This window comes from Salvelinus alpinus, chromosome 21, assembly GCF_045679555.1.
Source record: "Salvelinus alpinus chromosome 21, SLU_Salpinus.1, whole genome shotgun sequence".
NCBI classification, from domain to species: domain Eukaryota; kingdom Metazoa; phylum Chordata; class Actinopteri; order Salmoniformes; family Salmonidae; genus Salvelinus; species Salvelinus alpinus.
The window spans coordinates 5,654,108-5,679,511 of NC_092106.1; the positions used below are offsets into that span (position 1 = coordinate 5,654,108).

Sequence of the window (25,404 nt, forward strand, 5' to 3'; positions counted from 1 at the left end):
AATTATGGACTGTTGTTTCTCTTTGCTTATTTGAGCTGTTCTTGCCATAATATGGACTTAGCCTTATTTGGTAAAAGGCCATCTTCTGTATACCATCCCTACCTTGTCACAACACAACTGATTGGCTCAAATGCATTAAGAAGGAAATAAATTCCACAAATGAGCTTTTATCAAGGCACACCTGTTAATTGAAATGCATTCCAGGTGACTACCTCATGAAGCTTGTTGAGAGAATGCCAAGATTGTGCAAAGCTGTCATCAAGGCAAAGGGTGGCTACTTTGAAGAATCTGAAATATAAAATATATTTAGATTTGCTTACCAATTATTTGGTTACTACATGATTCCATATGTGTTATTTCATAGTTTTGATTTCTTCACTATTATTCTACAATGAAGAAAATAGTAAAAAAAAAAACTTGAATGAGTAGGTGTTTCCACACTTTTGACTTGTACTGTACACTGAACAAAAATATAAAAGCAACATGTAAAGTGTTGGTCCCATGTTTCATGAGCTGAAATTAAAGATCCCAGAAATTCTCCATACGCGCAAAATGCTTATTTCTCACAAATTGTGTGCACAAATGTGTTTACATCCCTGTTAGTGAGCATTTCCCCCTTGCCACGATCATCCGTGCACCTGACAGGCGTGGCATGTCAAGAAGCTGATTAAACAGCATGATCATTACTCAGGTGGACCTGTTTGTCACACACCACAATGCCACAGATATCTAAAGTATTGAGAGAATGTGCAATTGTCATGCTGACTGCAGGAATGTCCACCAGAGCTGTTGCCAGAGAATTTAATGTTCACTACGCTAGAATTTGGCAGACCACATGTAACCACGCCAGCCCAGGACCTCCACATCCGGCTTCTTCACCTGCGGGATCGTCTGAGGGGGAGAGGTGCTTAGGAGTATTTATGTCTGTAATAAAGCCCTTTTGTAGGGTAAAACTTATTCTGATTAGCTGGTTAGGCTTGGCTCCCAAGTGGGTAGGCCTATGCCCTCCCAGACGGAATGGAGACGCTAACCAGATACAATTAGAGGATGAGAAGGATGACGGTTTCTGGAGTGGAGGAATATTGAAGGTGGATTGAACTTGAAAATGGAACAAAAAGGGCTAAAGTTGTAAATGAGTGTAGGTTTTTTGGTTGGAATACAATTCACTAACAATTATGCTTATTTTTGGGAGAAGTGGTTTTGTTTTGATTTCTTGTGTGTGGAAAAGGCATTAAGACTCTACAAAATATCAACATTTGAAGTGGTGTTTAGATTTTTGGAGCAGAGCACCGTTAAAAGGTGTCATCGCAGGTGTCGCGTTGGATGTTGAGGCCTTGTGGTTTATGAAGGAACATATCAGTTGTTGTTGGAGCACGCCGTCTGAACCGCGTTGTGGATGGAAGAAAAGAGGAAAGCCTGTCGGTATTATTGAGGTTTGACGAAGAGTATCTCCCTTCACATGTGAAGCTGGGATATGTGAGATATGCGGTGAGCGCTTTCGTGTCCAAGCCATGTTCTTCCAGAATTGCAAAATTGTTGAAGGAATGTTGTTGAAGAATCTGAGGATGTACGGTGTTGCGACTGTGCTGGAAATCACATTCCCAATTCCCCGGAGTGCCCGGTTAGGGTAAAGGAGTTTAAAGTGGCAAGGATCAGGACTGTACAGCAGGTCTCTTACATGGAGGCACGTGAAATAGTTGAAGGAGCGAGTGGAGCTGAAGATATGGCAGTGGACGCCCCGTAGCCTTTGGAGATTCAGAGTGTCGTTCAAACAGTTGAGGGAAGCTGATATGCTGATCGTGAAGAAGGTGGATTTTGTGGCGTTTATTGCGCATGTGATTAATTGTAACGCCCAACTGAACAAGAAGTCCACAAAACTGGCCATAATTGTATCTGCGGCTGAAAAGTTATTGGGTCTCCAGTACATTGCAAGGAATACTGTCCGAAAATGCTTTTCCTTCTCAGGTCCCATAGCCTGTGTGGATCAGAGTTGACATTTTAACCTGACCAAAGAAGTACATTGATTTTGTTTCTTTGTCTTTTTTATTATTATTTGGAATCAATATTATTGTTGTCTAAAATCTCGTACACTACCCTGTACAGTGACGGCATGCACCTCTAACGTATGTTTGCGGACCACCATAATACCATAGAAGAACAAGAACAAGAAAAGCAACTTAAAACACTCCATGCTCAGTGAGCAAGTATTTTGACATGTTCTTCCTCTATCAGTTGAACGCACACACAGCAAACCGATAAGCTGCATTCACATCCCCTCCACACCCAGATACAGATAGATATCGCACTAAGACTCTTGTTCCCAGCCTAACAAGCAAGGATAAACAACAGGTTATTGGCAGACACTTGACTGATGGTAAGTTTTCATTTCAGTTTATGGAGAAAGTCTGATATTCTTTGGAGAAGTACTTGTTTTTTTATGGTGCTTTGTAGCCTATTCTATCTCTTATTGATCTCTGGGGTGATAACATCAAATCTAAACTTCTGCTCATCAGTATACCATTTGACCATGGATTTAATGTGTTTCAATTTCTGTAGCCTATATGTATCTGGTAACATTTATTGTGATCATCACAGTGTGTATGTCTTAGCGTGACATGCGTCACTTAATTGTAATTAGTTCCAGGTGCTGCCTGTGAGTGTGGGGCGGTATTTTGTGTATAAATGCCCGGAGTTAAAGCTTTTTGAGTCGATGTGACATGGCGGCAAATTCAGCATAAAAGAACCATTTGAACAGTTTGCTTCTGCAGTGGGTGAAGGATTTGCTCTCCGGAGCAGGGCACAGTTGATAGGAGGGATAACTGGGGTGGCGTTGTGTTAAGGAGGATCAACTGAAATTGAAGATTCCCGGTGTCTGTGATGCCCACCGTTTGGTGTGATGCAGACCTGGTGGAGAGCGTGGTAAAACAGAAGACACTGTCTGTCCTGCTGAGTTTTGATGCAGAGTCTACCCGACAAGGTCAAGTTAGGATGTGTCAGTTATCCCATGAGAGCTTTTGTCCTGAACCCATTATGGTGTTTTAGGTGCCACGCTTATGGTCATGTTGTAGCAGTGTGTAAGAGGGAGATTTCTAGATGTGAGAAGTGTGCAAGAGGGCATGAGACAAAGAAATGTGTAGTATCAATTGAATAAGTTGTGTGTGTTAACCAATGGTGCTGGACATCAGAAGTGTCCGGCGAGAGAAAAGCAGGTTGATGTGGCCATTATCAGAGTATTACAGAAGGTGTCATATGCTGAGGCAGTGACGAAAGTAGTAAAAGAAGATGGGTGCAGGGTGAGGGATCCTATGAGGCGCCCTGTGAGTAGGCTAAGACCAGTAGAGAGTGATAGGAATAACATGTGCTTCAGTAAGGTTGGTTTCTTAGCGTTCAAAGCCATGGTTATCAACTGTACCGCGGAAATTGAACATAAATGGCAGAAAATAGATATCGTGGTGGCAGCTGCAGAGAAGACTTGGGTGTAGGAGGTTTTACTGAAGAAGAGTTACAAGGTGTGTTGAACGATAGTGTCCCGTCCTCCCAGGCTGCTGGCCTGGTGAAGGATCAGATAGGGCCAACTAGTGGAATAGTGGTGAGGTTTTAATGGGTGTAGGGTTAGTTGGTAAGGCAATTTTTCTTCCCTTTTTGTGTCACAAAGTGTAATGAATTCACACTCCAGAACATTAGGCGGAAACCAGTGGAGGCTGCTAAGGGGAGGACAGCTCTTAATAATGGCTGGAACGGAGCGAATGGAATGGCATCCAACGCATGGTAACCATGTGCTTGCTGTATTTGATACCATTCCACCTACTCCGCTCCAGCCATTACCACGAGCCCATCCTCCCCAATTAAGGTGCCACCAACCTCCTGTGGCAGAAACAACAGGGCTAGATAAGAGAAATAGATGAATATGGAGGCTGTGACCGGCCTCACACCACAGTGCAGTAGGTGGCGGTGTATGCACCTTTCAGTTGGTTGCGATACGCCAATTCAAATTTAAATAAAGAAGAGTTAAGCTGACCTGTCTACTAGCTACAGGTCTGTGTGCTCTTGGAGGACAAGAGTGGGGACAAGTGTGGCCTAATCCAAATCCGTTGTAAGTCTTCTTGCGCCGTGAGTCCCCATATCCCTCCAGATCCGCTCTCCGTCTTCCTGAGAACGACTTCCTCAACTATGCACTCTTCTAATTGTTGTTGAAGTCTGATTTTGAATCTAACTATTGCATATGTTGTTGTTCAAGCGGTAGCGCTGAAGATCACGTTTGATATGTGCTGCGATTATTGCTCGTTGATTATTAACGGTGATATACAAAAATAAGCTTTCTATTGCAATATGTCTTATCATTTCCATGCTCCACCCCTGATGTGAAGAACCTGTGTTTTGTTCATGTTTAGTAGTATCTGGTATTTATCCGAGGACTTCACCTTGTTAAACAAGGTGGCGTAGCGGCTGCAACCTTCAACCTGTTACATTAGGCTAACTTGTTAATGTGTTCATCATTCATCTTTTTGAATGACCATTCTAGGTTATTCTGTGGTGTCTGCTTGGTTGCTAAATGTATCTTACCATCAGTTATGTGTGTTAATCGCTGCAATTTCCTCCATACGCAGCACTATGGATTGACCAGTTCCCCTAAAAGGACATTGTATGTGACCTAACATCCCTATCCGTAATGGGTGTGTCAACGCAGCACAGTGTTGTCATCATCCTTATCAAATCAAACTGTATTTGTCACATGCGCCAAATACAACAGGTGTAGACCTTACTGTGAAACACTTACTTACAAGCCCTTAACCAACAATACAGTTTTAAGAAAATATTTACTAAATAAACGAATATAAAAACATATACAATCTTTCCATTATCTTCCCATCTCATTTCCTGTGCCTAAGCACTCCTTCCTGACTTGACAGGGTTTCTACTGTCATGCTGCTCTCGTTCTGTCTGGATAGTATAATCAGACCGCATGATTATGAGTCAGTTTATTGTATTGGCATGATGCATAGATCATGCATAGGACTATTCAAATCGACATGTGGAAAAACTCAAGCCTCTTGTCTATTGTGAAACCCGGGTCAGCAGGTCACATTGCAACACACAGTTGATCCATTTCTCAAACACCAGCCAGAGAGGCTTGTGGGAAGTCATCGAAAAAAGGCAGTGACTTTGTCATCTGCTATAGAATCACACAGTGTTCACAAAATGTCATCAATACAACAGTGGAAAATCAGTGTGTCCTTGTACCTCCAGTCTGGTGTCAATCACTATCAACAGATACGAGAATAATCCATAACATTTTAGCATCAAGTCTAGCGACCATCAATCCACACCTTGAGTGTCACAAACAGAACACTGGAAATTGTATATTACAGAAACTCAAAACATGCTAAACATTGTGTTGATCACTCTAAACTAAATATGAACTTTAGTCATATTAAATTTCCCCATTACAATGTGTGGTGAAAGACTAAATATAAGTCCTGCCTCTTTCTGTTCTGTTCATTTTTCTTGGTGATTGTAACACTGATGAGTCGTAATGTCAAATTCAGAGTCACTAACTAGAAACTGAGCTGACCCCATTCCAATGTCTAGATTCTCTCTATTCTGTAGGGCAGGGAGGGACAACTGGCGGACCAATAAAAAATAAACACTTTTTTTGGGGGGGGGCTCAGTCGGGGTCTCAACTTACTGTTGAGAGTTAGGATACACAAGGTGCAATTTCTAAATTTGGTTGTGCATCAGAAGTTTGTCTAGTGGCCAGCTAACTAAACTTGTAGTAAGCATGGTCGATTTACCGACTGGGGTGGGGCCCATTGATCATCAGTTATCATATTGAAAACGGCACCACCCTATGGCAAAATGTGTAGAATTGCAGGAAGTAGCTGTAAAACTGCACATTTTTCACTCTTCCCAATGGCAAAATTAGTAGAATTGCATGATATTAGTTATAAAACTAACTGTAAATTCACCCGGACAGCTGATGAAACTGAATTTGCACAACCAAAGAATTTCTACACCAACTGTCAGAAACCGTCTCGGGGAATCTCATTTGTGTGCTCGTAGTCCTCACCAGGGTCTTGGTCCAGCTGCAGTTCGGAGTCATAACCCACTTCAGTGGGCAGATACTCACCTTCGATGGCCACTGGTACGCTGGAGAAGTGTGCTCTTCACAGATGAATCCCAGTTTCAACAGTACCGGGCAGATGGCAGACAGCGTGTATGGCAACGTGTGGGCGAGTGGTTTGCTGAAGTCAATGTTGTGAACAGAGTGCACCATGGTGGCGGTGGGGTTATGGTATGGGCAGGCATAAACTACGGACAATGAACACAATTGCATTTTATTTATGCCAATTTGAATGCACATAGATACTGTGACGAAATCCTGAGGCCCATTGTTGTGCCCTTCATCCGCCACCATCACCTCATGTTTCCTCATAATAATGCACAGCCCCATGTCGCAATTCCTGGAAGCTGAAAATGTCCCAGTTCTTCCATGGCCTACATACTCTCCAGACATGTCACCCATTGAGCATGTTTGGGATGCTCTGGATCGACGTGTACGACAGCGCATTCCAGTTTCCGCCAATATCCAGCAACTTCACACAGCCATTGAAGAGTAGTGGGACGACATTCCACAGGCCACAATCAACAGCCTGATCAACTCTATGGGAAGGAAGTGTGTCACGCTACATGAGGCAAATGATGGTCACACCAGATACTGACTGGTTTTCTGATCCACGCCCCTACTTTGTGACCAACAGATTCATATCTGTATTCCCACTCGTGAAATCCATTGATAAGGCCCTAATACATTTATTTAAATTGACTGATTTCCTTATATGAACTATAACTCAGTAAAATCTTTGACATTGTTGCATGTTGTGTTCATATTTTTGTTCAGTGTAGATATAATGACGAGATGCTTGTGCCACCGCCCTAACAATGGGATCCGTTGCCCACAGAGCGGAACGGCAGACTGTCAAGATCCCGCCTATTCCTCTCTTTAGATTGGTGGATACACCTTCTTATTTTAATACTTTTAAAAATATCTGATGAGGAGTGTTGACGTCAACCACCTGTATTCAGTGGAGAGTGAGATGCGTAGATCGTCTAACATTTCAACAGGAACAACTCCGGTATAAAGTGCTTTTGCTCAAAGTTCCCGGGATATGTGTCACACACATCACACTTATATCAGTACACTCGTAACAACCTAAGCATTACAACACTTCTATTAGATCAAATAAGCCTTAGGTATCATAATAGCAATATATTTTTTATCTTGACTAAATTCGACACTCTCATTGCCCCCCATACAAAAACTTCTCACTTGCTTAATAAATAATGATCTGCTTAATGTGGACAGATTTTTGCAGGAGTAAACCCTCTCGCTTCGACTCTTCCTCTCTGCTTTAGGTAGGCCTAGACCAGAGTTGTATACTATGAAGCAAGCTAGATCTACTCAGGGTTTTCTAAAGTTAGCCAGCTTAAATTAGCTTCACATTTCAGCTCAGGCTTCATCTGTCCTATGATGGAGGATATTGCTCATCCGCCTGGCGCTTACTCTAGCATCTACAGAATCGGTGTGCCCCCCCCCCCCCCCCCCCGCGGGATGGTTGAGCTAACGTGTGCTAATGTGATTAGCATGACGTTGTAAGTAACAAGAACATTTCCCAGGACATAGACATATCTGATATGGGCAGAACGCTTAAATTCTTGTTAATCTAACTGCACTGTCCAATTTACAGAAGCTTTTGCAGTGAAAGAATACCATGCTATTGTTTGAGGAGAGTGCACAGTTATGAACTTGAAAATGTATCAATAAACCAATTAGGCACATTTGGGCAGACTTGATACAACATTTTGAACAATAATGCAATGGATCATTGAATCAGTCTAAAACTTTGCACATACACTGCTGCCATCTAGTGGACAAATTTTAAATTGCGCTTGGGTCCTAAATCATAATGGCTTTCTCTTGCATTTCAATGATGGAACAAAACAAAACAAAACAAATTCTTTACATTATCTTTTACCAGATATAATGTGTTATATTATCCTACATTAATTTCACATTTCCACAAACTTAAAGGTGTTTCCTTTCAAACAGTATCAAGAAAATGCATATCCTTGCTTCAGGTCCTAAGCTACAGGCAGTTAGATTTGGGTATGTCATTTTAGGCGAAAATTGAAAAAAAAGGTTTGTAGGCTTGTAACTGCGCATGCTGAGACAATGCTGAAACATAAATCCATGTGCGAGTCAGTGCCACATTTTCATTTGTGCCCAAATCAAAATGAAAGACAGGTTTTGGGAAATTCAGCAATGGTGTGATATTGGCTTTTTGAAGTGCAGTTTATTTTATTACTGATAGTTAATGCCGTCTTCGGTGTGCTTATCCCCCACTCTTATCAATAAAATAATGGAATTTCCATACAAAAGTTTTACTGTGTGTGGTGGTTCAAATGCATTCTGTCATATTTAAATGTGCGATAGGTATTTTAACATTTTAAAAAAGTTTTACAAACAAAAAACCATTTAATTAATAAAGTATTGAATCAGTCATCTTCCTCAAACGATGGCTATGCAATATGCAATATTTGCGAGATGGAGGGAATCTGATTTCATTGGTCCTCAACTTGTGGCTCAGACTCTTCATTCAGGATAAATGGAGTTAGCCCGCCCTGGAGCAGGTTAGTTCTGAAGGATTTGTTGCCATAGAAATGTACCTGGCTAAAAGGTACTGGTTATCCCGAGTTGAACTCGAGAGTGGACCAAAGTTATCTCGGTCAAATTCTTTGCATGATTAATCAGCCATCTGCAGTGGCAGTACAGCATTTACTGCGACGCGGCCTCCACAGATGTCAGAGCAAACATACTTTTTACGCTTCGCAGAGCTGTTGTGAAGGAAGTTGCCAAGGAAGTGAGTTTGTGTTTATACAGGACCTCACGCCCCCACCTACCGTCAAACAATTATGTCAACGCGGAGCTATACAGAGCACTTCGCATTGTTACAAAATTTGAGAGGCACACAGCAATGTTGTATGGAGGTATGCCTCCAGGGGCTCCGCGAATTGCGTCACACCCTCCACACGAATCCTCAGACCAAATGTTCAGATCATGCATACATTGGCTTTAACTCTTCAACCCTGATTTGTATTATAGGGATAGGGCTCTAGACTAAACCATCCATCTCAAGCCGAACAAAACAGACTTGAGGCAACAATCCCGAGGCAAGAAACATGAGCAAAGCAATGTATCTCAAGTTATTGGCCTCAAAAGGCACAGAAAAACAAAAAAGCGTTCCTGTTTTACAGCCAAATGTATTTTTCTTCCCCCTCCACACAGACACAAATGTCACTCTTATCTCTTTAACGAAAGCAAAATTGTGTACCTTGTATCTTATGACATTGTTTGAAGTTTATTGAAATATCACATAGACAAGACCAAGTGGCAAGCAGTAGACTAGCCTATGTTAAGTGTTTTGGCAAAATATTCTAAAACTGTTTTCATCTTCTTTATTGCAGATATGGAATATTCAAACATGTTCCTATAATTGTCATTCATCATTGGCAACAATGAGTGGAGCACGTGACTCGTGTGTTACTTTGTAGCACAGTGCGCATTGTTTCAAATGTGATACATCTTGGAAGGTGTGACTTGTGCGCTACTACTACCGTGTACAGAATGGGTCAAACGTGCTGTGGTCTCTCGTACTCCACCGCCGCTCCAGGCAAAGCGAAATGGAAACCAACTGAAACATCCAAACGACTCCCTATCCGCAGATTTACCAGTGAGGAGCGAAGGTGTGACCGGTTTTACAGGAATCGGATGAAAACGAAGCAGTTGCCTTCGCCAAGCACAGGTCAACCAGAGGTAGGGCTGGTAATCGGATATGGAAATTCGGAAACCCTTCGTGGTCACGGGCGGGGGAAGTTGTTGAGAGGCCACACTGAGTCGGTGGTAGTGGACCACACCACCCCGGTCGCCGAATACCCACCTGGAATTCATTATGAAAATATTCAGGCTCTCGACTGTGACGCTGTGAGCAAGGGAGCGGCTGACTCGTCCTTCGATGCGACGGGCTTGGAAACACGGGCCAGAGGATTCGACAGAACTCGCTGCGCAGTTACGCAGCGCAGCGGCCCAGAAACAACGGGAGAAGACCATGTCTGGAATGCCCCGGCTAGGGCCATGGAAAACAAGCCATTCGGATTTGATAAACAGGGTGGGGTTGCCTCGGAGGTTAGGGGGGTATCGGGGGCTGTACAACCGGATGGTTCAGTCCATTGGCGCACATCTGGCAAGGATAATTTAAGACGGACCCTGGCATCGCTGAGCTTGCGTTTGGACGAACCTCTGACAAACGGCGTGTCAGAACCGATAGGGTATGAGATACACCACACAGAGGTAGAAATGACCAAATCTAACTTTCCCACTGCTTCTTGTGAGCTCGAAGCTGTCAGAATTTTTTTTCCAAACAGTAGTTCAATTGAGTCGGGGAACCAGGAGGACCCCTCGATCAACTCTTCAACACAGCCACACGGACAGGTCCAAAGTCCACTAGGTAGCCAAAGTTTCCCTGGTACTATCCCAAAGCTTATTATAACCAGAGATCTAAGCCCCAGTCGGACCCAGGAAACACTAGATCCAAGGACCATGGGACTCGGAGTCGGTGGATCGTCGCTGGGCCCACACGCCGACGATGAGTCCCCATGCTCGGACAGTGGCTGCGGAGGCTCCCCGGCGCTAATGCGCTTTCACAGAAAGCTCTCCAACTCGTCCTCCGCCGGCTGCTTGTCCTCCGCCTCGTCCTTTGAGGAGTCCGAGGATGACTTCGCCGGCAGCGACATCGAGCCCAGCCTGTCCCCAGTCACATGCAACACGCTGGGCAGCCCAAACGAAGGCACGGGGGTAAGTGTGCCATATATATAAAAACATTTTTACTGTGCGATAAATGTGGTGGAGGTCTGCTGACTAGAGGTTTATCTGCTGTATGAAGTTGCATACAAAAACACACAGTAGTATTATGTTAAACTCCTTTGCTATAATCGGTCCTAAATGTTGGCTAGAAGTGCCAAAGATGGGCAGATACATATACACACACAGGCCTATTTACTGTCTGTACACAAATAAATAAAGACCGTTGCACACTCTCTGTATAAACTCCCGGTGATTTATTGGCTAAACTTTCTTTATTTGTGTAGCTTGCAGTTTATTCACAGTTAGTCAGCACCTCTACACAAGATCATTTCTCTGTGTGTATGCCAGCTCGTGCTTTTTATTAGACTACTTTCTGTACACACACACTTCCATGGTACAGTTGTATGCTATTGATATAAGGCCAAGTCTTTTTTTCTTCATTTATAAGATGCACTATGATTTAAAATGATGGCCTAATGCGCAGAGCAGACATTCACTGGTAATGCATGTTCCAGTACCACACCCCCCATTTGTTGACTTACAGACTGCATGTCAATAAAACACACGCACTCAAAAATGTTAATTCCTCAATGTCAGTGTTTGTGTCAGATCTACACTTAGCTGACGTCTCTGTGTCTCACTTGCGTCACATACACAAAGCCACCAAGGCCATGTGCTCCTACCGCAGGGGATGTGGTGAATATTAGGTCAATGGCTGCATCAAGGGTAAAACCTTTTTTTTTTTTTTAAGACCCTTGGAACACGTATGTGGTTTTAGCCTGAAGGAGTTTGGAGGGCAGTTGTATTTATGCATAGATCAGAAAGGTTCAGTTGGGTGAAAACAATATGACGGAAATCGGCTGGCCTATCAGAGGGCCTGGTTAACTTTTGTTGTCTCTTACATAATACTCCTAAGCCAATAAATAGGGCCTTTTATTGATAATCGGTGAACCTTTGACTCCTGAGTGACTCTTTACCCATGACCCCAGCCACTATGACCCTTAACTGTGATGGTCACTAATGAGCTCGGCTAGATTAACCCAGGGTCATTTGCTGACCCTCAAGTTGTTCTTGCTTTGTCCCATGTATGATCCAGCTCTAACCTTCTACGGTGGTAAATGTATGACGTTTCCCTCCCCAGTCAGAGGCCTTTGATGCGCCCTGACCAGAAATGCTTGGAATGACATGAGCTCAAAAACAGGATGTCTTTCCTGGAAATGGACCAATTGAAAATCAGGCAAGCTCTCTTCCTGAACAGGAATGGTGTGAATCCTGGAAGTCACCACTGAGAAAGACTGTGTGGAAATACTAGAATTTCCATATGTTACAGATCAACAACACACACGCACATTCTCTCTCTCCCTGTTACTATCTGTCTCTCTCTCCGAGTGCATAATCAATGTGCCTTTGTTTGTGAGAGAAACTACTTCAGGAGGACACCTGTTCAGTCCTTGTTTGTTCGTGTCTCTGAGAGGGAAGATGGCCTTCCAAATAACACATCAATGACTGATCTATTTGGATGGCATTGATGTGTGATTCCAGTGGGTCTCTATGCTGTGTGTGTGGGTGAGTCCACGTGTGGTGAGTGAGCCTTAAGAAAATGCTCTATCCCTTTGCTCAAATCAAATTCTATTGGTCACATACACATGGTTAGCAGGTGTTAATGCGAGTGTCGCGAAATGCTTGTGCTTCTATTTCCGCCCATGCAGTAATATCTAACCAGTAACCTAAAAATGTCACAACAACTACTTATACACACAAGTCTAAAGGAATGAATAAGAATATGTACATATAAATATATGGATGAGTGATGGCCTAACGGCCTAGGCAAGATGTTATAGAGTACAGTACATACATATGAGATGAGTAATGTAGGGTATGTAAACATTATATCAAGTGGCATTGTTTAAAGTGACCAGTGATATACATTTATTACATCCAATTTTTTATTATTAAAGTGGCTAGAGATTTGAGTCAGTATGTTGGCAGCAGCCACTCAATGTTAGTGATGGTTGTTTAACAGTCTGACGGCCTTGAGGTGAGAAGCTGTTTTTCAACGTTCTTACCTACGTTGTCTCGCTCTCTCTCTTCCTCACACATTTGCTTTATCTCCAATTGGCTTTATCTTCTGTGATTTCAGATATTTCCATATTTGCGTGTGTCTGTGTCATCCTTGTTAACGCATTAATGTAGTCTGGGTGAAAGGGGGTTGGTCAGCAGTTCCCATCTTATAGATCCCCCCCCCCCCCCCCCACTACTGTTATGATTGAATATCTGGAGTGAGTGAGTGACTGTACTAGGGCATCCATTTTGGATCTAGCTGGTGTGATACGGCACCACTGAGGAGTGTTGTCGGTTGTGGTAGTATTAGGTCCTTTGTTGTTATTGACTTACTGTGGGCTTTCAAAGTGTGGCCAAAGCAGTTGTTAAACTTTGTGCTTAATGATGTACATAGTAGACACTTGCCTGCTCACACTATACATATTCAGAGTTTAAGGCACGCACTCACACATGACACACTCTGCCGTCTCGCATTCACAGCTCAGAGTGTGTCATGGAAAATTGGGCTGAAGGCAGTTGCGTTGCTAGGCGACATCATTGCCATATATGGCGCTGTTTCTCTTTTTTTCATTTTCTCTCACTCTCTCTCTCTCTCCTTGTTCTGTATTTTGAATGTAACGTCTTGCATTACTCACATTTACTTTTAACCTATTTCATAGTCTCTTTCTGCCTGCATCATCCCTTCATTTCTCGGACACTATCTTCCCCCATCTAGCCTTGCACCACGGCATAAGGTTTTCCACGGATTCACAGGCAGTGGAACAGCATGCAGAGGGAAATGTAGATAAGTGGAGGAGGAGTGATAAAGTACCCTCTCTACACACACACACTCACACACACACACACACACACACACTCTACAATATACCCCACGACACATACCAGCTCATACAGAGCATGCTCCATGTGCACACACAAGAACCAACTCGTACACAAACTCCCGTTATGCAACTCACAATTGCAAACTTGCAGCACTCTCTCACACATTTGTAAGTGTTCACAAAAGCATTAAAACACACATTTGTGTCAGACTTCTGTTTTTTTTTTGTGTTAACTGGGCTGTGGTTTGAGCTGTGCTCATGCCACAGAGAGCAGAAGGGAGGAGATTTGGTTTACAAATAAACAAGTAAACAAGGCCTGAAAAAGAGCAGCATCACACCTAAAAGTAAGACCTCATCCAGCGATTTTAATTTATTTTTTTACTTTTCCCGTGGAAAAGCGATATCCCAAGATTGACTTAACAAAAGGTACATCTCAATAGGTGGTCCAGGTAAGTCATGACATTGTGTGTGTGTGTGGGGGGGCTTTCCTCTTTTGTTCTCTATTGCGCCTCTATTGTTCCTCAAGCACGGGGGAAGGGCATCAATCTGACTCCTTGAATGGCCTACTCCTTGAAGCTTGCGGTTGTTGAGCAAAATAGTTTTTTAGTTTTTTTACCCTTTAGTGTGTGTACTTTCCTGTATTTATACTTGGGATATCACTTTTCAACAGAAAAAAATAATAAAAAATTGTTGGAGGACGTCTTTAAAGAACACTGGTGTTGTGAGCACTAAACCGGGGAGTACCCCCTTTGTAAATCAAAAGCTCCATACCTCAGAGGGACAAAGAGAAACAGGACCGCGGGGGAAGGGTTTGGAGAGAGCTATAGGGGAGTACTCTAGTGGATTTAAATTTTCTTTATTTAGTCCTGATAGTCCAATCAGTAACAATTGCCACTGTTTTCCAAGGAGTCATGTGTTCGAGAGAAAGAGAACTGGGGTTAGTGGTATTTGGAAATGTTGTTTTCCTCTGAAAATCCCATCCAGTAATTCACTTTGGCTCCAGCATGATGACAAAACAGAATTGGCTACGTCAGGTAGTAATGTCTTTTGCATTACACTGCCTTTCCCCCGCTATTGCTCTGTCTCTCTCTCTCTTTCTCCCTCTCACTTGTCTCTGGATTTACCAGCAAAAATGCTGTCTGCTGGTATTAAGGTAATTCTTGCAGGAACATGTGGTGTAGGAGAGCCATTGTCTTTACACTATACTACTCGGGGGGTATGTGGGGTAGATGTCTCCCACACTACCTCCGGAGCTAGTGTGGGAGACCATCTCTCATTGAAGTTCTTTACACTACAGAAGTATATTTCCTGTGACTAGTATGTGCCGTCAAAGTAGTGTAGAGTAAAGAGGTGTTGCAGTCATGTATGTCACCGGGGACTGGATTTCTGAGGACACGGGCTCAGTACAGGCTGACGGAGGGATTAGAGGAAGGGAGAGACTACTATAAACAGATTGTGAGAGAATATCAGAAAGGCAGTTGGTGTGCGAGAGGGGAAAGAAACTTGGAGAGGGAAAATTGACAAAAGGGGGGGAGGGGGTCATAATAAACTCGGAGGGAAAATGTGGCGTTAAGTTACAGATTAGTGAGAGAGAGCGATGAGGGACGAGTTAAAGAGCGAGCACGAGATGGGGAGGGAGAAGAGAAAAGCATGTAGGGAGGCAATGGTACAGTAAGAGGGTGACAAAATGCCGCAAAGAAGACAGAGACGAGTTGGTGTTAAAGATGAGGCATTGAGAGAGGGAGAGGGGAAGGGCTCAGTGGGAGAGGGATTATAGTGTAACCTCATATGAGAGGGGAGGTTCACCAGAACACAAGTTAACAAAGCCAGGCAATTACATTGGTTGACTGCCAATGCTGCAGGGCTAACTGAGGGGACAGATAGCTTCTATCAGAGGTAAGGCTACATGCTCATGCTAGGCTAACAGTGACATACAGAGCGAGGGGCAAGGCTAAATGCTAACCTCGCTAGGCTAACTGAGGGACAGTCTGATGGAGCGCCGGACGCTCGTGGAGGTCACGTTTGGAGACCCTGTGCTGATGGTGCGGAGTGTGTGGGACTGGCTACGCTCTCACCTCCTCTCTGTGTCTGTGTGTGCCTGTGTCAGTGCTGGTCTGCTGCTCCACTACTGCTCTGTCTGCCAGGTAAGAGATGAGACAGAGAGACACAGATTAGATATACTGTTGGGAAGAGCTGAGATGGGAGACGAATGTCAACAGGTGAGGGCAGGCTTAGATACAGTACATTTATACACTGGGTGGTTTTGATTGGATGAAAGCTGTGGTATTTCAGACCGTATACCACAGGTATGACAAAACATTGATTTTTAATCTTTTAATTACTACATTGGTAACTAGTTTATAATAGCAATAAGGCACCTCAGGGTTTGTGGTATGTGGCCAATATACCACGGCTAAGGGCTGTATCCAGGCACTCCGCGTTGCTTAAGAACAGCCCTTAGCTGTGGTATATTGGCCATATACTACACCCCCCCGGGCCTTATTGCTTAAGTATAGTATAGCTAGGAGGTGAAGGCAGATGACCCTGGTCTTCTATAGTCATAGATATGATATAGTTAGGTGTGGACAGGTGAAGACTGTCCCTGTCCTTGTGGGCATGGAAGTAGTCAGGACCACGTCGAACGTCGCCTGTACAAATGCCACGAATAGAGCCGACGTGAATCCTTATTCGACTTGTTTGTTGTACATAGCGTATTTATATCTGAACATTCCAAAACGTTGCATCCCACTGAACGCGCCCCTGGTGTAAATCCAGCATATAAGGCTGTCTTTCTCTCCAGGAGTAGCTATGAGGTGGACAGGTACACAGTGTCTCCTCTCTCTGGTATGCGTGTAGTCGCTGCTACAGACCCCGTCCTGTCTAGTTGAGGCAGGTCTCTACAGGTGAGTTAGATCATCCTTCTACCGAGAGAAATACATCTGCTTTGGCATGAGCTAATACGGACGGGTCTGTAGGCTGGGTCAGGCGTGTATTGGCTCTATTACGTCCGACACAATCAAATCTAGTATTTTATTTGAGCAGGTTTGTGACACCTAGGAGCTGACTTTATTACAGCTTCCCTATTAAAATGTCATGTTTTTTTTTTTAATAAGGTGCTCTGAGTTGACGTTTGCACCGTCTCCATCTGGGCTAAGGCGGTGGTAAGCCAGAGGGATTTATGATGATGGTTGCTGTCCGAATAGACATCAGGGCTGTAGGTCAGAGCTTCACAGCCGTTTGTTTTTTTGCCTCGTGGTCAGAACAGAGCTTTTCTGTTTCCTCTTGTGGAAAACACTGATGTCCAGAATGTCACTACTGACGTGTGTGTGTGTGTTTCATGGCTGCTATCGTTATGACAGGGGCCAGACACATTCCAAGAGTGTGGTTTAGGATGAAGGGGAGAAAAGACGGAGGAAGGGGCCAAGGGACAGAGCCCTGCTGTTCATAGTGGAGTAGAGGGGGGTTAGGATGACAGCGGGAAGCAGTGAGTGAAGGCAGGAGAGGGAGAGGGAGAGGGAGAGAGAGAGGGAGAGAGAGTGATACTTTGAGGAAGGGAAAAGTATGGGGATTACGAAAAGGAGAAGTTAAGGGCAGAGTTTGGGCAAGAGTGAGGGAAGGAGAAAGAATATTTCGTATCATCAGTCTCCTCTCCAGGGTCATTCAGGTCAGGTAATAATGATGGGGATGGGGGGTGAAATCTAATAGAGGGGACTGAGTTACATCTGACCCCCCCCCCCCCCCCCTGGCCATTCATTAAGCTGTCTGGCCTGAACTGCAGGAGAGAGAGCGAGTGGGAGATAAATGAGTGGATGAGAGAGAGGAGTGAAAGAGGAGAAGATGGCCGTTTAAAAGGGGTATAGACCCCCTGGAGTGGAACCCAATGCTCAGCTCAGAGAGGGACAGAGAGAGAGAATGATAGATAAAGTGATTGACTGAGCGGAGCACACAGGTAGATATGTAGGGTGACTAGGCAACAGGATGTAAGATAAGATAAACCGAGTAGCAGCAGCTTGCATGTGAGTGGGTGTGTAGAGTCAGTATAAATGTATGTGTATATTATGTACGAGAGAGCAAATGGAGTGTGTGTGTGTGTGTTGGAGTGACCATGTGTGTGAGTGTGTTGGGCCCTGTGAGTGCATAGAGACACTGCAAATACAGTCCGTGTAGATCTTTTGTTAGCCATTTATCAATCGTATTGCTTGGAGATGGAAGCTGTTCAAGAGCCTGTTGGCCGACTTGATGCACCGGTACCTCTTGCCGTGCGGCAGCAGAGAAAAGGGTCTATGGGTTGGGTGGTTGGAGTCTTTGATGACTGTTTCCTGTAGTCCACGATCAGCTCCTTGGTCTTGCTGACATTGAGGGAGAATTTGTTGCTCTGGCACCACACTGCCAGGTCACTGACATCCTCCCTGTAGGCTGACTCATCGTCGCCGGTGATCAGGCCTACCACTGTTGTGTCGTTAGCGAACTTGGTAATGGTGTGTGTGTGCGTGTGGCCACACACCCGTGGGTGAACAGGGAGTACAGGAAGGGACTAAGAACACGCCCCTGTGTTAAGGGTCAGCGTGGTGGACGTGATGTTGCCTACCCTCACCGCCTGGGGTCGGCCCGTCAGGAAGCCCAGGATCCAGTTGCAGAGGGACGTGTTCAGACCCAGAGTCCTAAGCTTGGAGGGGACAACGGTGTTGAACGCTGAGCTGTAGCCAATGGACAGCGTTCTCACATTGGTATTGCTCTGATCCAGGTGGGTGAGGGAGAGTGTGGAGAGCAATCGAGATTGCGTCATCTATGAATCTGTTGGGGCGGCATGCAAATTGGAGTGAGTGGGATTGTTTGAGTTGATGTGTGACACAATCAGCCTTCCAAAGAACTTGATGATTACAGAAGTGAGTGCTACAGGGCGGTAGTCATTTGTTATAACGAAGCCTTAGAGTTCTTAGAAACAGGGATGATGGTGGTCACCTTAAAAGATGTGGGGATTACAGACTGGGACAAGGAGAGGTTGGAAATTGTGAGTGTGTATGTGTAGTCTGCTCTGAGGCAAGGGTTATGTTTGGGTTAAGCTGGTAAAGAGCTTTGGAGCTCGGAAGTCTCTGTTGGCATTGACCAGCCACGGGACTCTGACTACTAGGCTTACCGGCCTGCTCTGTCTCTGTTCTTTACCATGCATTCGGTATCCACAAAGTGTCTCATGGTAGGAGTGTTGATTTAGGATTAGTTTGCCTTTTAGATAATAATGAATTAGATTTATGTATTTTTTTATTTAACCTAAATTTAACTAGGAAAGTCGGTTAAGAACCAAGTCTTATTTACAATGACGGCCTACCCCGGCCAAATCCGGACGACGCTGGGCCAATTGTGAGCCGCCCTATTGGACTCCCAATCACGGCCGGGTGTGATTCAGCTTGGATTCGAACCAGGGACTGTAGTGACGCCTCTTGCACTGAGATGCACTGCCTTAGACCGCGGCGCCACTCGGGAGCCCTGGACAGATCCTAGATCAGCACTCCTATTCTGAGATATTTTATGAATAGTATTTTTATTACTACTCTTTCCTCGTTCTGTATTCAGCACAAAGTTACAGCAGTCCAGTAGAAAGAATGTGTGGAGTCAGGCAGACAGACAAACATTGTCTGGGTTTGTTTGGTTGTACTGGGCTGTAGTGGAGTGGGGCATGCATTCTTTCGCAGACTGGTGATTGTTAGTGATCATTATAGACTGGTTTATGATACACTGTCCTTCCACTGAATTACTTCTTTGATGAGGACCTCTGCCTCCCTCTTCTTTCTCTTGTCTCTTTTCTCAAACATTTTGTCTTCCCTACCTTTGCGCTCTCCTTCTGTCTCTCTATCTGTCTCTGTCCCTATCTCTCTCGTTGTTTCTCTCTCTCTCCCTCCTGTGAATTCCCACACACATACAGTATCATTTCCTAGTCAGTGACGTGTGTGTGTAATCGATGCTGTGTGTTCTCCTCTGCTTGCTTGCGTCAAAGGCCCTTGCATAGTGACCTTGCTGTATTTTTCCAATAAAGATAAACCAACTCTACACACACACACACACACACACTCACTCACTGCACGTACACACATTCACAGATACCCAAGCAGACTCGCAGCAAACCCACACACTCCCACACCTACTCAATCAAACTCTCACAGTGTTCCTGTGTAGGCCAGGGGCGTGTGTTTCGTTATTATTCTTTTTTTTACTGTGGAACCAGTGTGATGGTTCTGGTCAATGTTTTGCGAATGGGGGCTGTGAGAAATGTTGTGTACCTGGGCTTGGCTCAAGCGGGCTGGGACCTCTCACTCTCTCCCTCCTGACGATTCTGCATAAATGTCTCTGTGTGGTATGTGTCTTTTTAGATCATTTGTTTTCAAACTGTTTTGACCAACCTCTCATGGTCTTATGACCCACTGATAAGCGAGACAACATTTTCTATCAGGTTTTCTGCTGTGGCCCGAGTAGGAATGAGTCAGGACAAACATGTTTAAACCACTAGTTTAGTTGACTGGTGGTGTGTAACCCATTTTGTTGCTTCTCTCCTTCCAGACCAAGCAGTGGCAGAAGCTGAAAACTATGGTGCACTGGTCTCCCTTCGTTGTGTCCTTTAAGAAGCGTTATCCCTGGGTGCAGCTCGCCGGGCACGCAGGTATACACCACTCTGTTTCTCTCTCTCTCTCCACTTTCCCTGTCTCTCTCTCTCTCTGTGTGTGTGTGTTTCTCTGTCCCTGCTGACCTCTTTCTTTCACACATTCTCTCTCCCTCCTCTGTCTCGTAGGTAACTTCCATGCGGGGGAGTATGGGCGTTTGTTGAAGCGTTACTGTGAGTGTGAGCAGCTGTGCCTGTCAAAGCTGATGGGGGACACTCTGCGGCCCTATGTCCCTGGCTACTACGGCGTGGTGCAGAGGGACGAACAGGACTACAACCTAATGGACGACCTCCTGGCTGACTTTGACTCTCCCTCCATCATGGATTGCAAGATGGGCAGCAGGTGAGAGACCGGGGGAAGAGTTTTGTATTTATTTTTTAATTATTATTTTTACCCCCTTTTCTCCCCAATTTCAATCTTGTCTCATCGCTGCAACTCCCCAACGGGCTCTGGAGGTGAAGGTCTAGTCATGTGTCCTCCGAAACATGACCCTCCTAACCGCGCTTCTTAACACCCGCCCGCATAATCCGGAAGCCAGCCGCACCAATATGTCGGGGGAAACACCGTTCAACTGACTACCGAGGTCAGTCTGCAGGTGCCCGGCCCACCACAAGGAGTTTCTAGAGCGCGATGAGCCAAGTAAAACCCCCCCGGCCAAACCCTCCCCTAACCTGGACGACGCTGGGCCAATTGTGCGCCGCCCTTTGGGACTCCCGATCACGGCCAGTTGTGATACAGCCCGGGATTGAACACGGGTCTGTAGTGATGCCTCTAGCACTGCAATGCAGTGCCTTAGCCCTCTGTGGCACTCGGGAGGCCCCGAGTTAGGTGTTTCAGTACTGAGCTGGAAAATAATAGACAGAATCTACCACACACCCAAAACCGATTTAGTGAAGGCGCTGGAGGCAAAAAGTAGCTGAGCTTTCAGTCAGTCCACCTTCATCAGTGCAAAACTGAATTATGCACTCACTGAGGCTCTCCAGGACCAATGCTGGAAGGGAGAGCACTATTGTTAGATAACTCTGCTGTTAGATAATGAGCTGGCCCACTAACCCTGTCTTCCCTGTCCTATCAGGACTTACCTGGAGGAGGAGCTACTGAAGGCCAGGGAGCTTCCGCGGCTCCGCAGGGATATGTACGAGAAGATGGTGGCCGTGGACCCCGGGGCCCCTACGGATCAGGAGAGGGCCCAACAAGGCATCCTGAAGCCCAGATACATGCAGTGGAGAGAAACCCTCAGCTCCACTGCCACCCTGGGCTTCCGCATCGAGGGCATCAAGGTCAGGGGGCACACAGGGTTCAACTGGGGGGTCAAAATGAGGGGATTGGGAAAAAAGTAGTTTTAGTTTTTCAAATGTATGTGCACAGTAACTTGTTCCAGGTCACAATAATGAGACAAGGAAATGGGTATGATTGATCCGCACTCAAAAAGATGTCACATAAAGCTTACTTCATTTTTTTATTTAAAACATTTATTTTCACTGCATCAATAACGAGACTAAATACTGTTTGTCATTTGTGCTGTGCAGAGAGCAGACGGGACGTGTAACACCAACTTTAAGAAGACCAAACACAGGGAGCAGGTCATGCAGGCCCTGGGAGACTTTGTGGATGGGAACATTCAGATCCTGGTACGTGTTTCTAGAGGGACATTTAGTCGGGTGGCACATAAGGGAACTTGAGTTCTAGGGGAGCTAATCAGCCCCTTCAGATTGACCGTCTGTTTGACTGTTTGTCTCCCCTTCTCCTCTCTCTGGTAGAAACTCTACCTGCAACGTCTGAAGGAGCTGCGATCCGTGCTGGAGAAATCCCAGTTCTTCAGAGCACATGAGGTAACACACACAAACGCCACTGTACTCTGCTTTACTTACGGGCAATAAATTAAGACAATATTTACAGTAACTTTCGGTATGATTGTTTTCCCTCAACAAACCTCTTTGCTGGGTTATGATTCAATGTGATTGATATGAACATGATTCAAATTCCTTATTAAAGCTGCAACATGTAACTTTTTGGGCTACCTGACCAAATTCACATAGAAATGTGAGTTAAAGACCTGTCATCCTCCTTGAAAGCAGTAGATCTGTTCTATGTGCCTTATTTATTTTTATTTTTTTCATTTTTTAAATTTAACCTTTAACTAGGCACGTCAGTTAAGAACAAATTCTTATTTACAATGACGGCCTAGCACGGCCAAACCCTAAACCTCTTTTACTTTCAGTTTTGTACACCATTCAAACAGCTTAAAATACAATATTTTTGGTTATGGAAAATATATTTCAAAGTGGTTTAGATGGTACAATGATTCTGTGCAATATACATGCTTGTTTTGTCACAAACTGAAATTAGGCGAACTATTAGAATTTTAACAACCAGGAAATGGTGGCGCGATTTCTGCATAGTGCAGCTTTAAAACACTCACACTGACCTCAACCATCCTGTTTTCTCCCAGGTGGTGGGCAGCTCCCTGCTGTTTGTGCATGATGCGTCGGGGCAGGCCCGTGTGTGGATGATAGACTTTGGGAAGACGGTGCCCCTGCCTGCCCTCCTCACCCTGGACCACCGGACCCCCTGGATGGAGGGCAACCACGAGGATGGCTACCTGTGGGGTCTGGACAATCTCATAGACATCCTCAGTACCATGCTCCCCCCCAGCCCTTGAGAGAGGGCTGTGTGAGAAAGAACAAAGGGATGGCCTGGAAGAGGGAGAAAAAGAGGATGGAGAGAACACTCTCATCTTTGTCAGAGCAGAGGATGTAGTTGGGGACGAACAGATGGAACTGATCATTACCCAAACTAGACGTGAGCCTGGAGAGATGAAGGGAAAGGAAAGGACGATGACCGTGAAAGAGAGTGAGGGAAACCTGTCCACATAACCAGTGGTGTGTATTCCCTCATCAACTTCTCTCATTATAAGAGCTATGACATCAACTATCACTGACACACACACACAGACACACACACACTACCTTCATATTATCACAAGTATGATGATAATGTACTGAACTTTTCCAATGGGATATATTCTCCTCAAGTGACCTTAGAGGAGCAATGTTTTATTTTCTCTATGGACCACTTGACTTTATGCTTTTAAAACTATTTTATATAAATGTCAACACTAGAAACACTGGAAAAACATGTATATTTTCAACTTTATCCGGTGCTCAGCCTTTTAATGTAAATACAGTTGTATTTAATTTGTTTGCCTCCACAAATAGCCTCTTTACTCTTTGTACTTTTTTTTCTGTGCCTAGATAGATTTTTTTGTTCTTTTTTTATCATTACAAAGTTTGCTGGAGAGTTAACCCAAAGTATGAACTGTTGTCTGTAACATATATATTTTTTCTATGGTGAAAACTGGAGGCTGTTGTTGATTGGTCTGACCCGCGTGGTGTCTGATTGGCGGAGTTGACCCAGGAGATAAACTAACAGTGATTCCCAACCAGGGGTACTAGGACCCCTGGGGGTACTTGGTCTATCCACAGGGGGTACTTGAGAAGACTCAGGAGACCATAGGACTACTGGTAAAATGCACACGAGGGGGTACTTCAGGGGTACTCTGGGCAGAGCAACATTCAGTTGGTGGTACGGTAATCCGAAAAAGGTTGGGAACCACTGAACTAATAGCTGGGATCAATGTTTTTTCTTCTTTAATTTCCCTCCTGGTGGGCACATGCCTTGGTGGTCACGATAACTAGACTGTATTGCACAAATGGGTACCTCACAAAAGCCATTGAACAAAACTAGTCCTGCCTGTGTGTCCCTGAATATTGATTCACTCTGTTGTCCCAGGTTCTTTATAAGCAAACCATTTTCTGGTGAGTGGCAGTTGACTCATCTGTATAATTGTGATCATTATTCCTTTAGTTCAATGATACTTACTTTTTCTGGGATGGGTAACGATTGGCCTGACAACTGAAATTACTAGTTGAACAAGTCACCTGAAACGGGAATGAATGAGCTACTGATTCTTATGACACGTTCATCTACACGTCAGACTTTTAATGTGAATCTGATTTAATATAGAATCATTGATATCAAAGATGACATTGTGGTGGCCATTTTTTTTCTTCTAATTGAAGGAGGATTCTGCATTTGCCCTTGTTTTGGTACACTTTTTCTTTCGAGATAATGTTGGTTTAACACGACCATTCCTCAGTAAGTTTAGATATAAATATGCAAACTCACCCATAATGACAGTCGTCAGTTTTTTTTATGTGTTTCTGCTGATGACTGTATTTGACACCTTTTCTGAACGGTGTCGGGTCTTGTGTCTCTGGCTTTGTAGATCGGTCAGTCAACATTCCCATCCAAGTCTTACTCCATATTCTTCAACAGAGTCAGACAACACAGTTTGTGTATTTATGGTGTGAGCAGATTTCTCTAGCTAGGAAATAGAGGGGTTCTGTGTGTGACTGATATGTTACTGTCAGCATTGACATCATGGAACTGGAATCCTGTCTCTACTGTTGACATCGCTCAAATATTCCACACCATAAAAGCACACATTCTGGAAGTATATATTCTGGAACCATGTATTGTTTACAATGTATATCTTACGTACCATGTATCCTCTTCTTTATCTTAACCTGGCAGTTACCAGCTTTCAGACTGCTTGGGTTGTTGTGTGTGGCTGAGAGCTGGACTGTGTATTAGGGTAGGTCTAAGATGTATATTTTATAGTTTGGATAAGCCTTTCCTCTGTGCTGTACTTCAGGAGACAGTGCATTACAAGATGCTGGGGGACACATATATGAATGTTAAGAGGATTGAGACTGGTCCTTGCTCTCTTTGTCTAGAATACCATTGATTGCAATAAACTGGAATTAAGCACAAGTCTTTCTAATCTGAAACCCCTCGTCGCCACATTATTCAACACCAAACTTATCAGAAGTATGAATCGTGTTGATGGAAAGGGTTTTTACATTCCCTTACGCATGTATTTGAATAG

At 44.4% G+C, this 25,404-nt stretch overlaps 1 protein-coding gene across 2 annotated transcripts; it reads left to right on the forward strand.

The window, feature by feature from the left end:
- Window positions 1-1,222: 1,222 nt before the first annotated feature.
- LOC139547660 (inositol-trisphosphate 3-kinase A-like) lies at window positions 1,223-25,306 on the forward strand. Of its 2 annotated transcripts, XM_071356640.1 has the most exons (8): window positions 1,223-2,374; window positions 9,523-10,909; window positions 20,353-20,452; window positions 20,582-20,795; window positions 21,529-21,733; window positions 21,983-22,084; window positions 22,214-22,285; window positions 22,906-25,306. In XM_071356640.1, exons 2-8 carry the CDS (start codon window positions 9,683-9,685, stop codon window positions 23,113-23,115), a joined length of 2,130 nt encoding a protein of 709 aa, XP_071212741.1. In that variant the 5' UTR covers window positions 1,223-2,374; window positions 9,523-9,682; the 3' UTR covers window positions 23,116-25,306. The 2 variants fall into 2 exon arrangements, with proteins under 2 accessions (XP_071212741.1, XP_071212742.1); XM_071356641.1 differs by lacking the exon at window positions 1,223-2,374 and having other exon boundaries at window positions 9,401-10,909.
- Window positions 25,307-25,404: the final 98 nt, after the last annotated feature.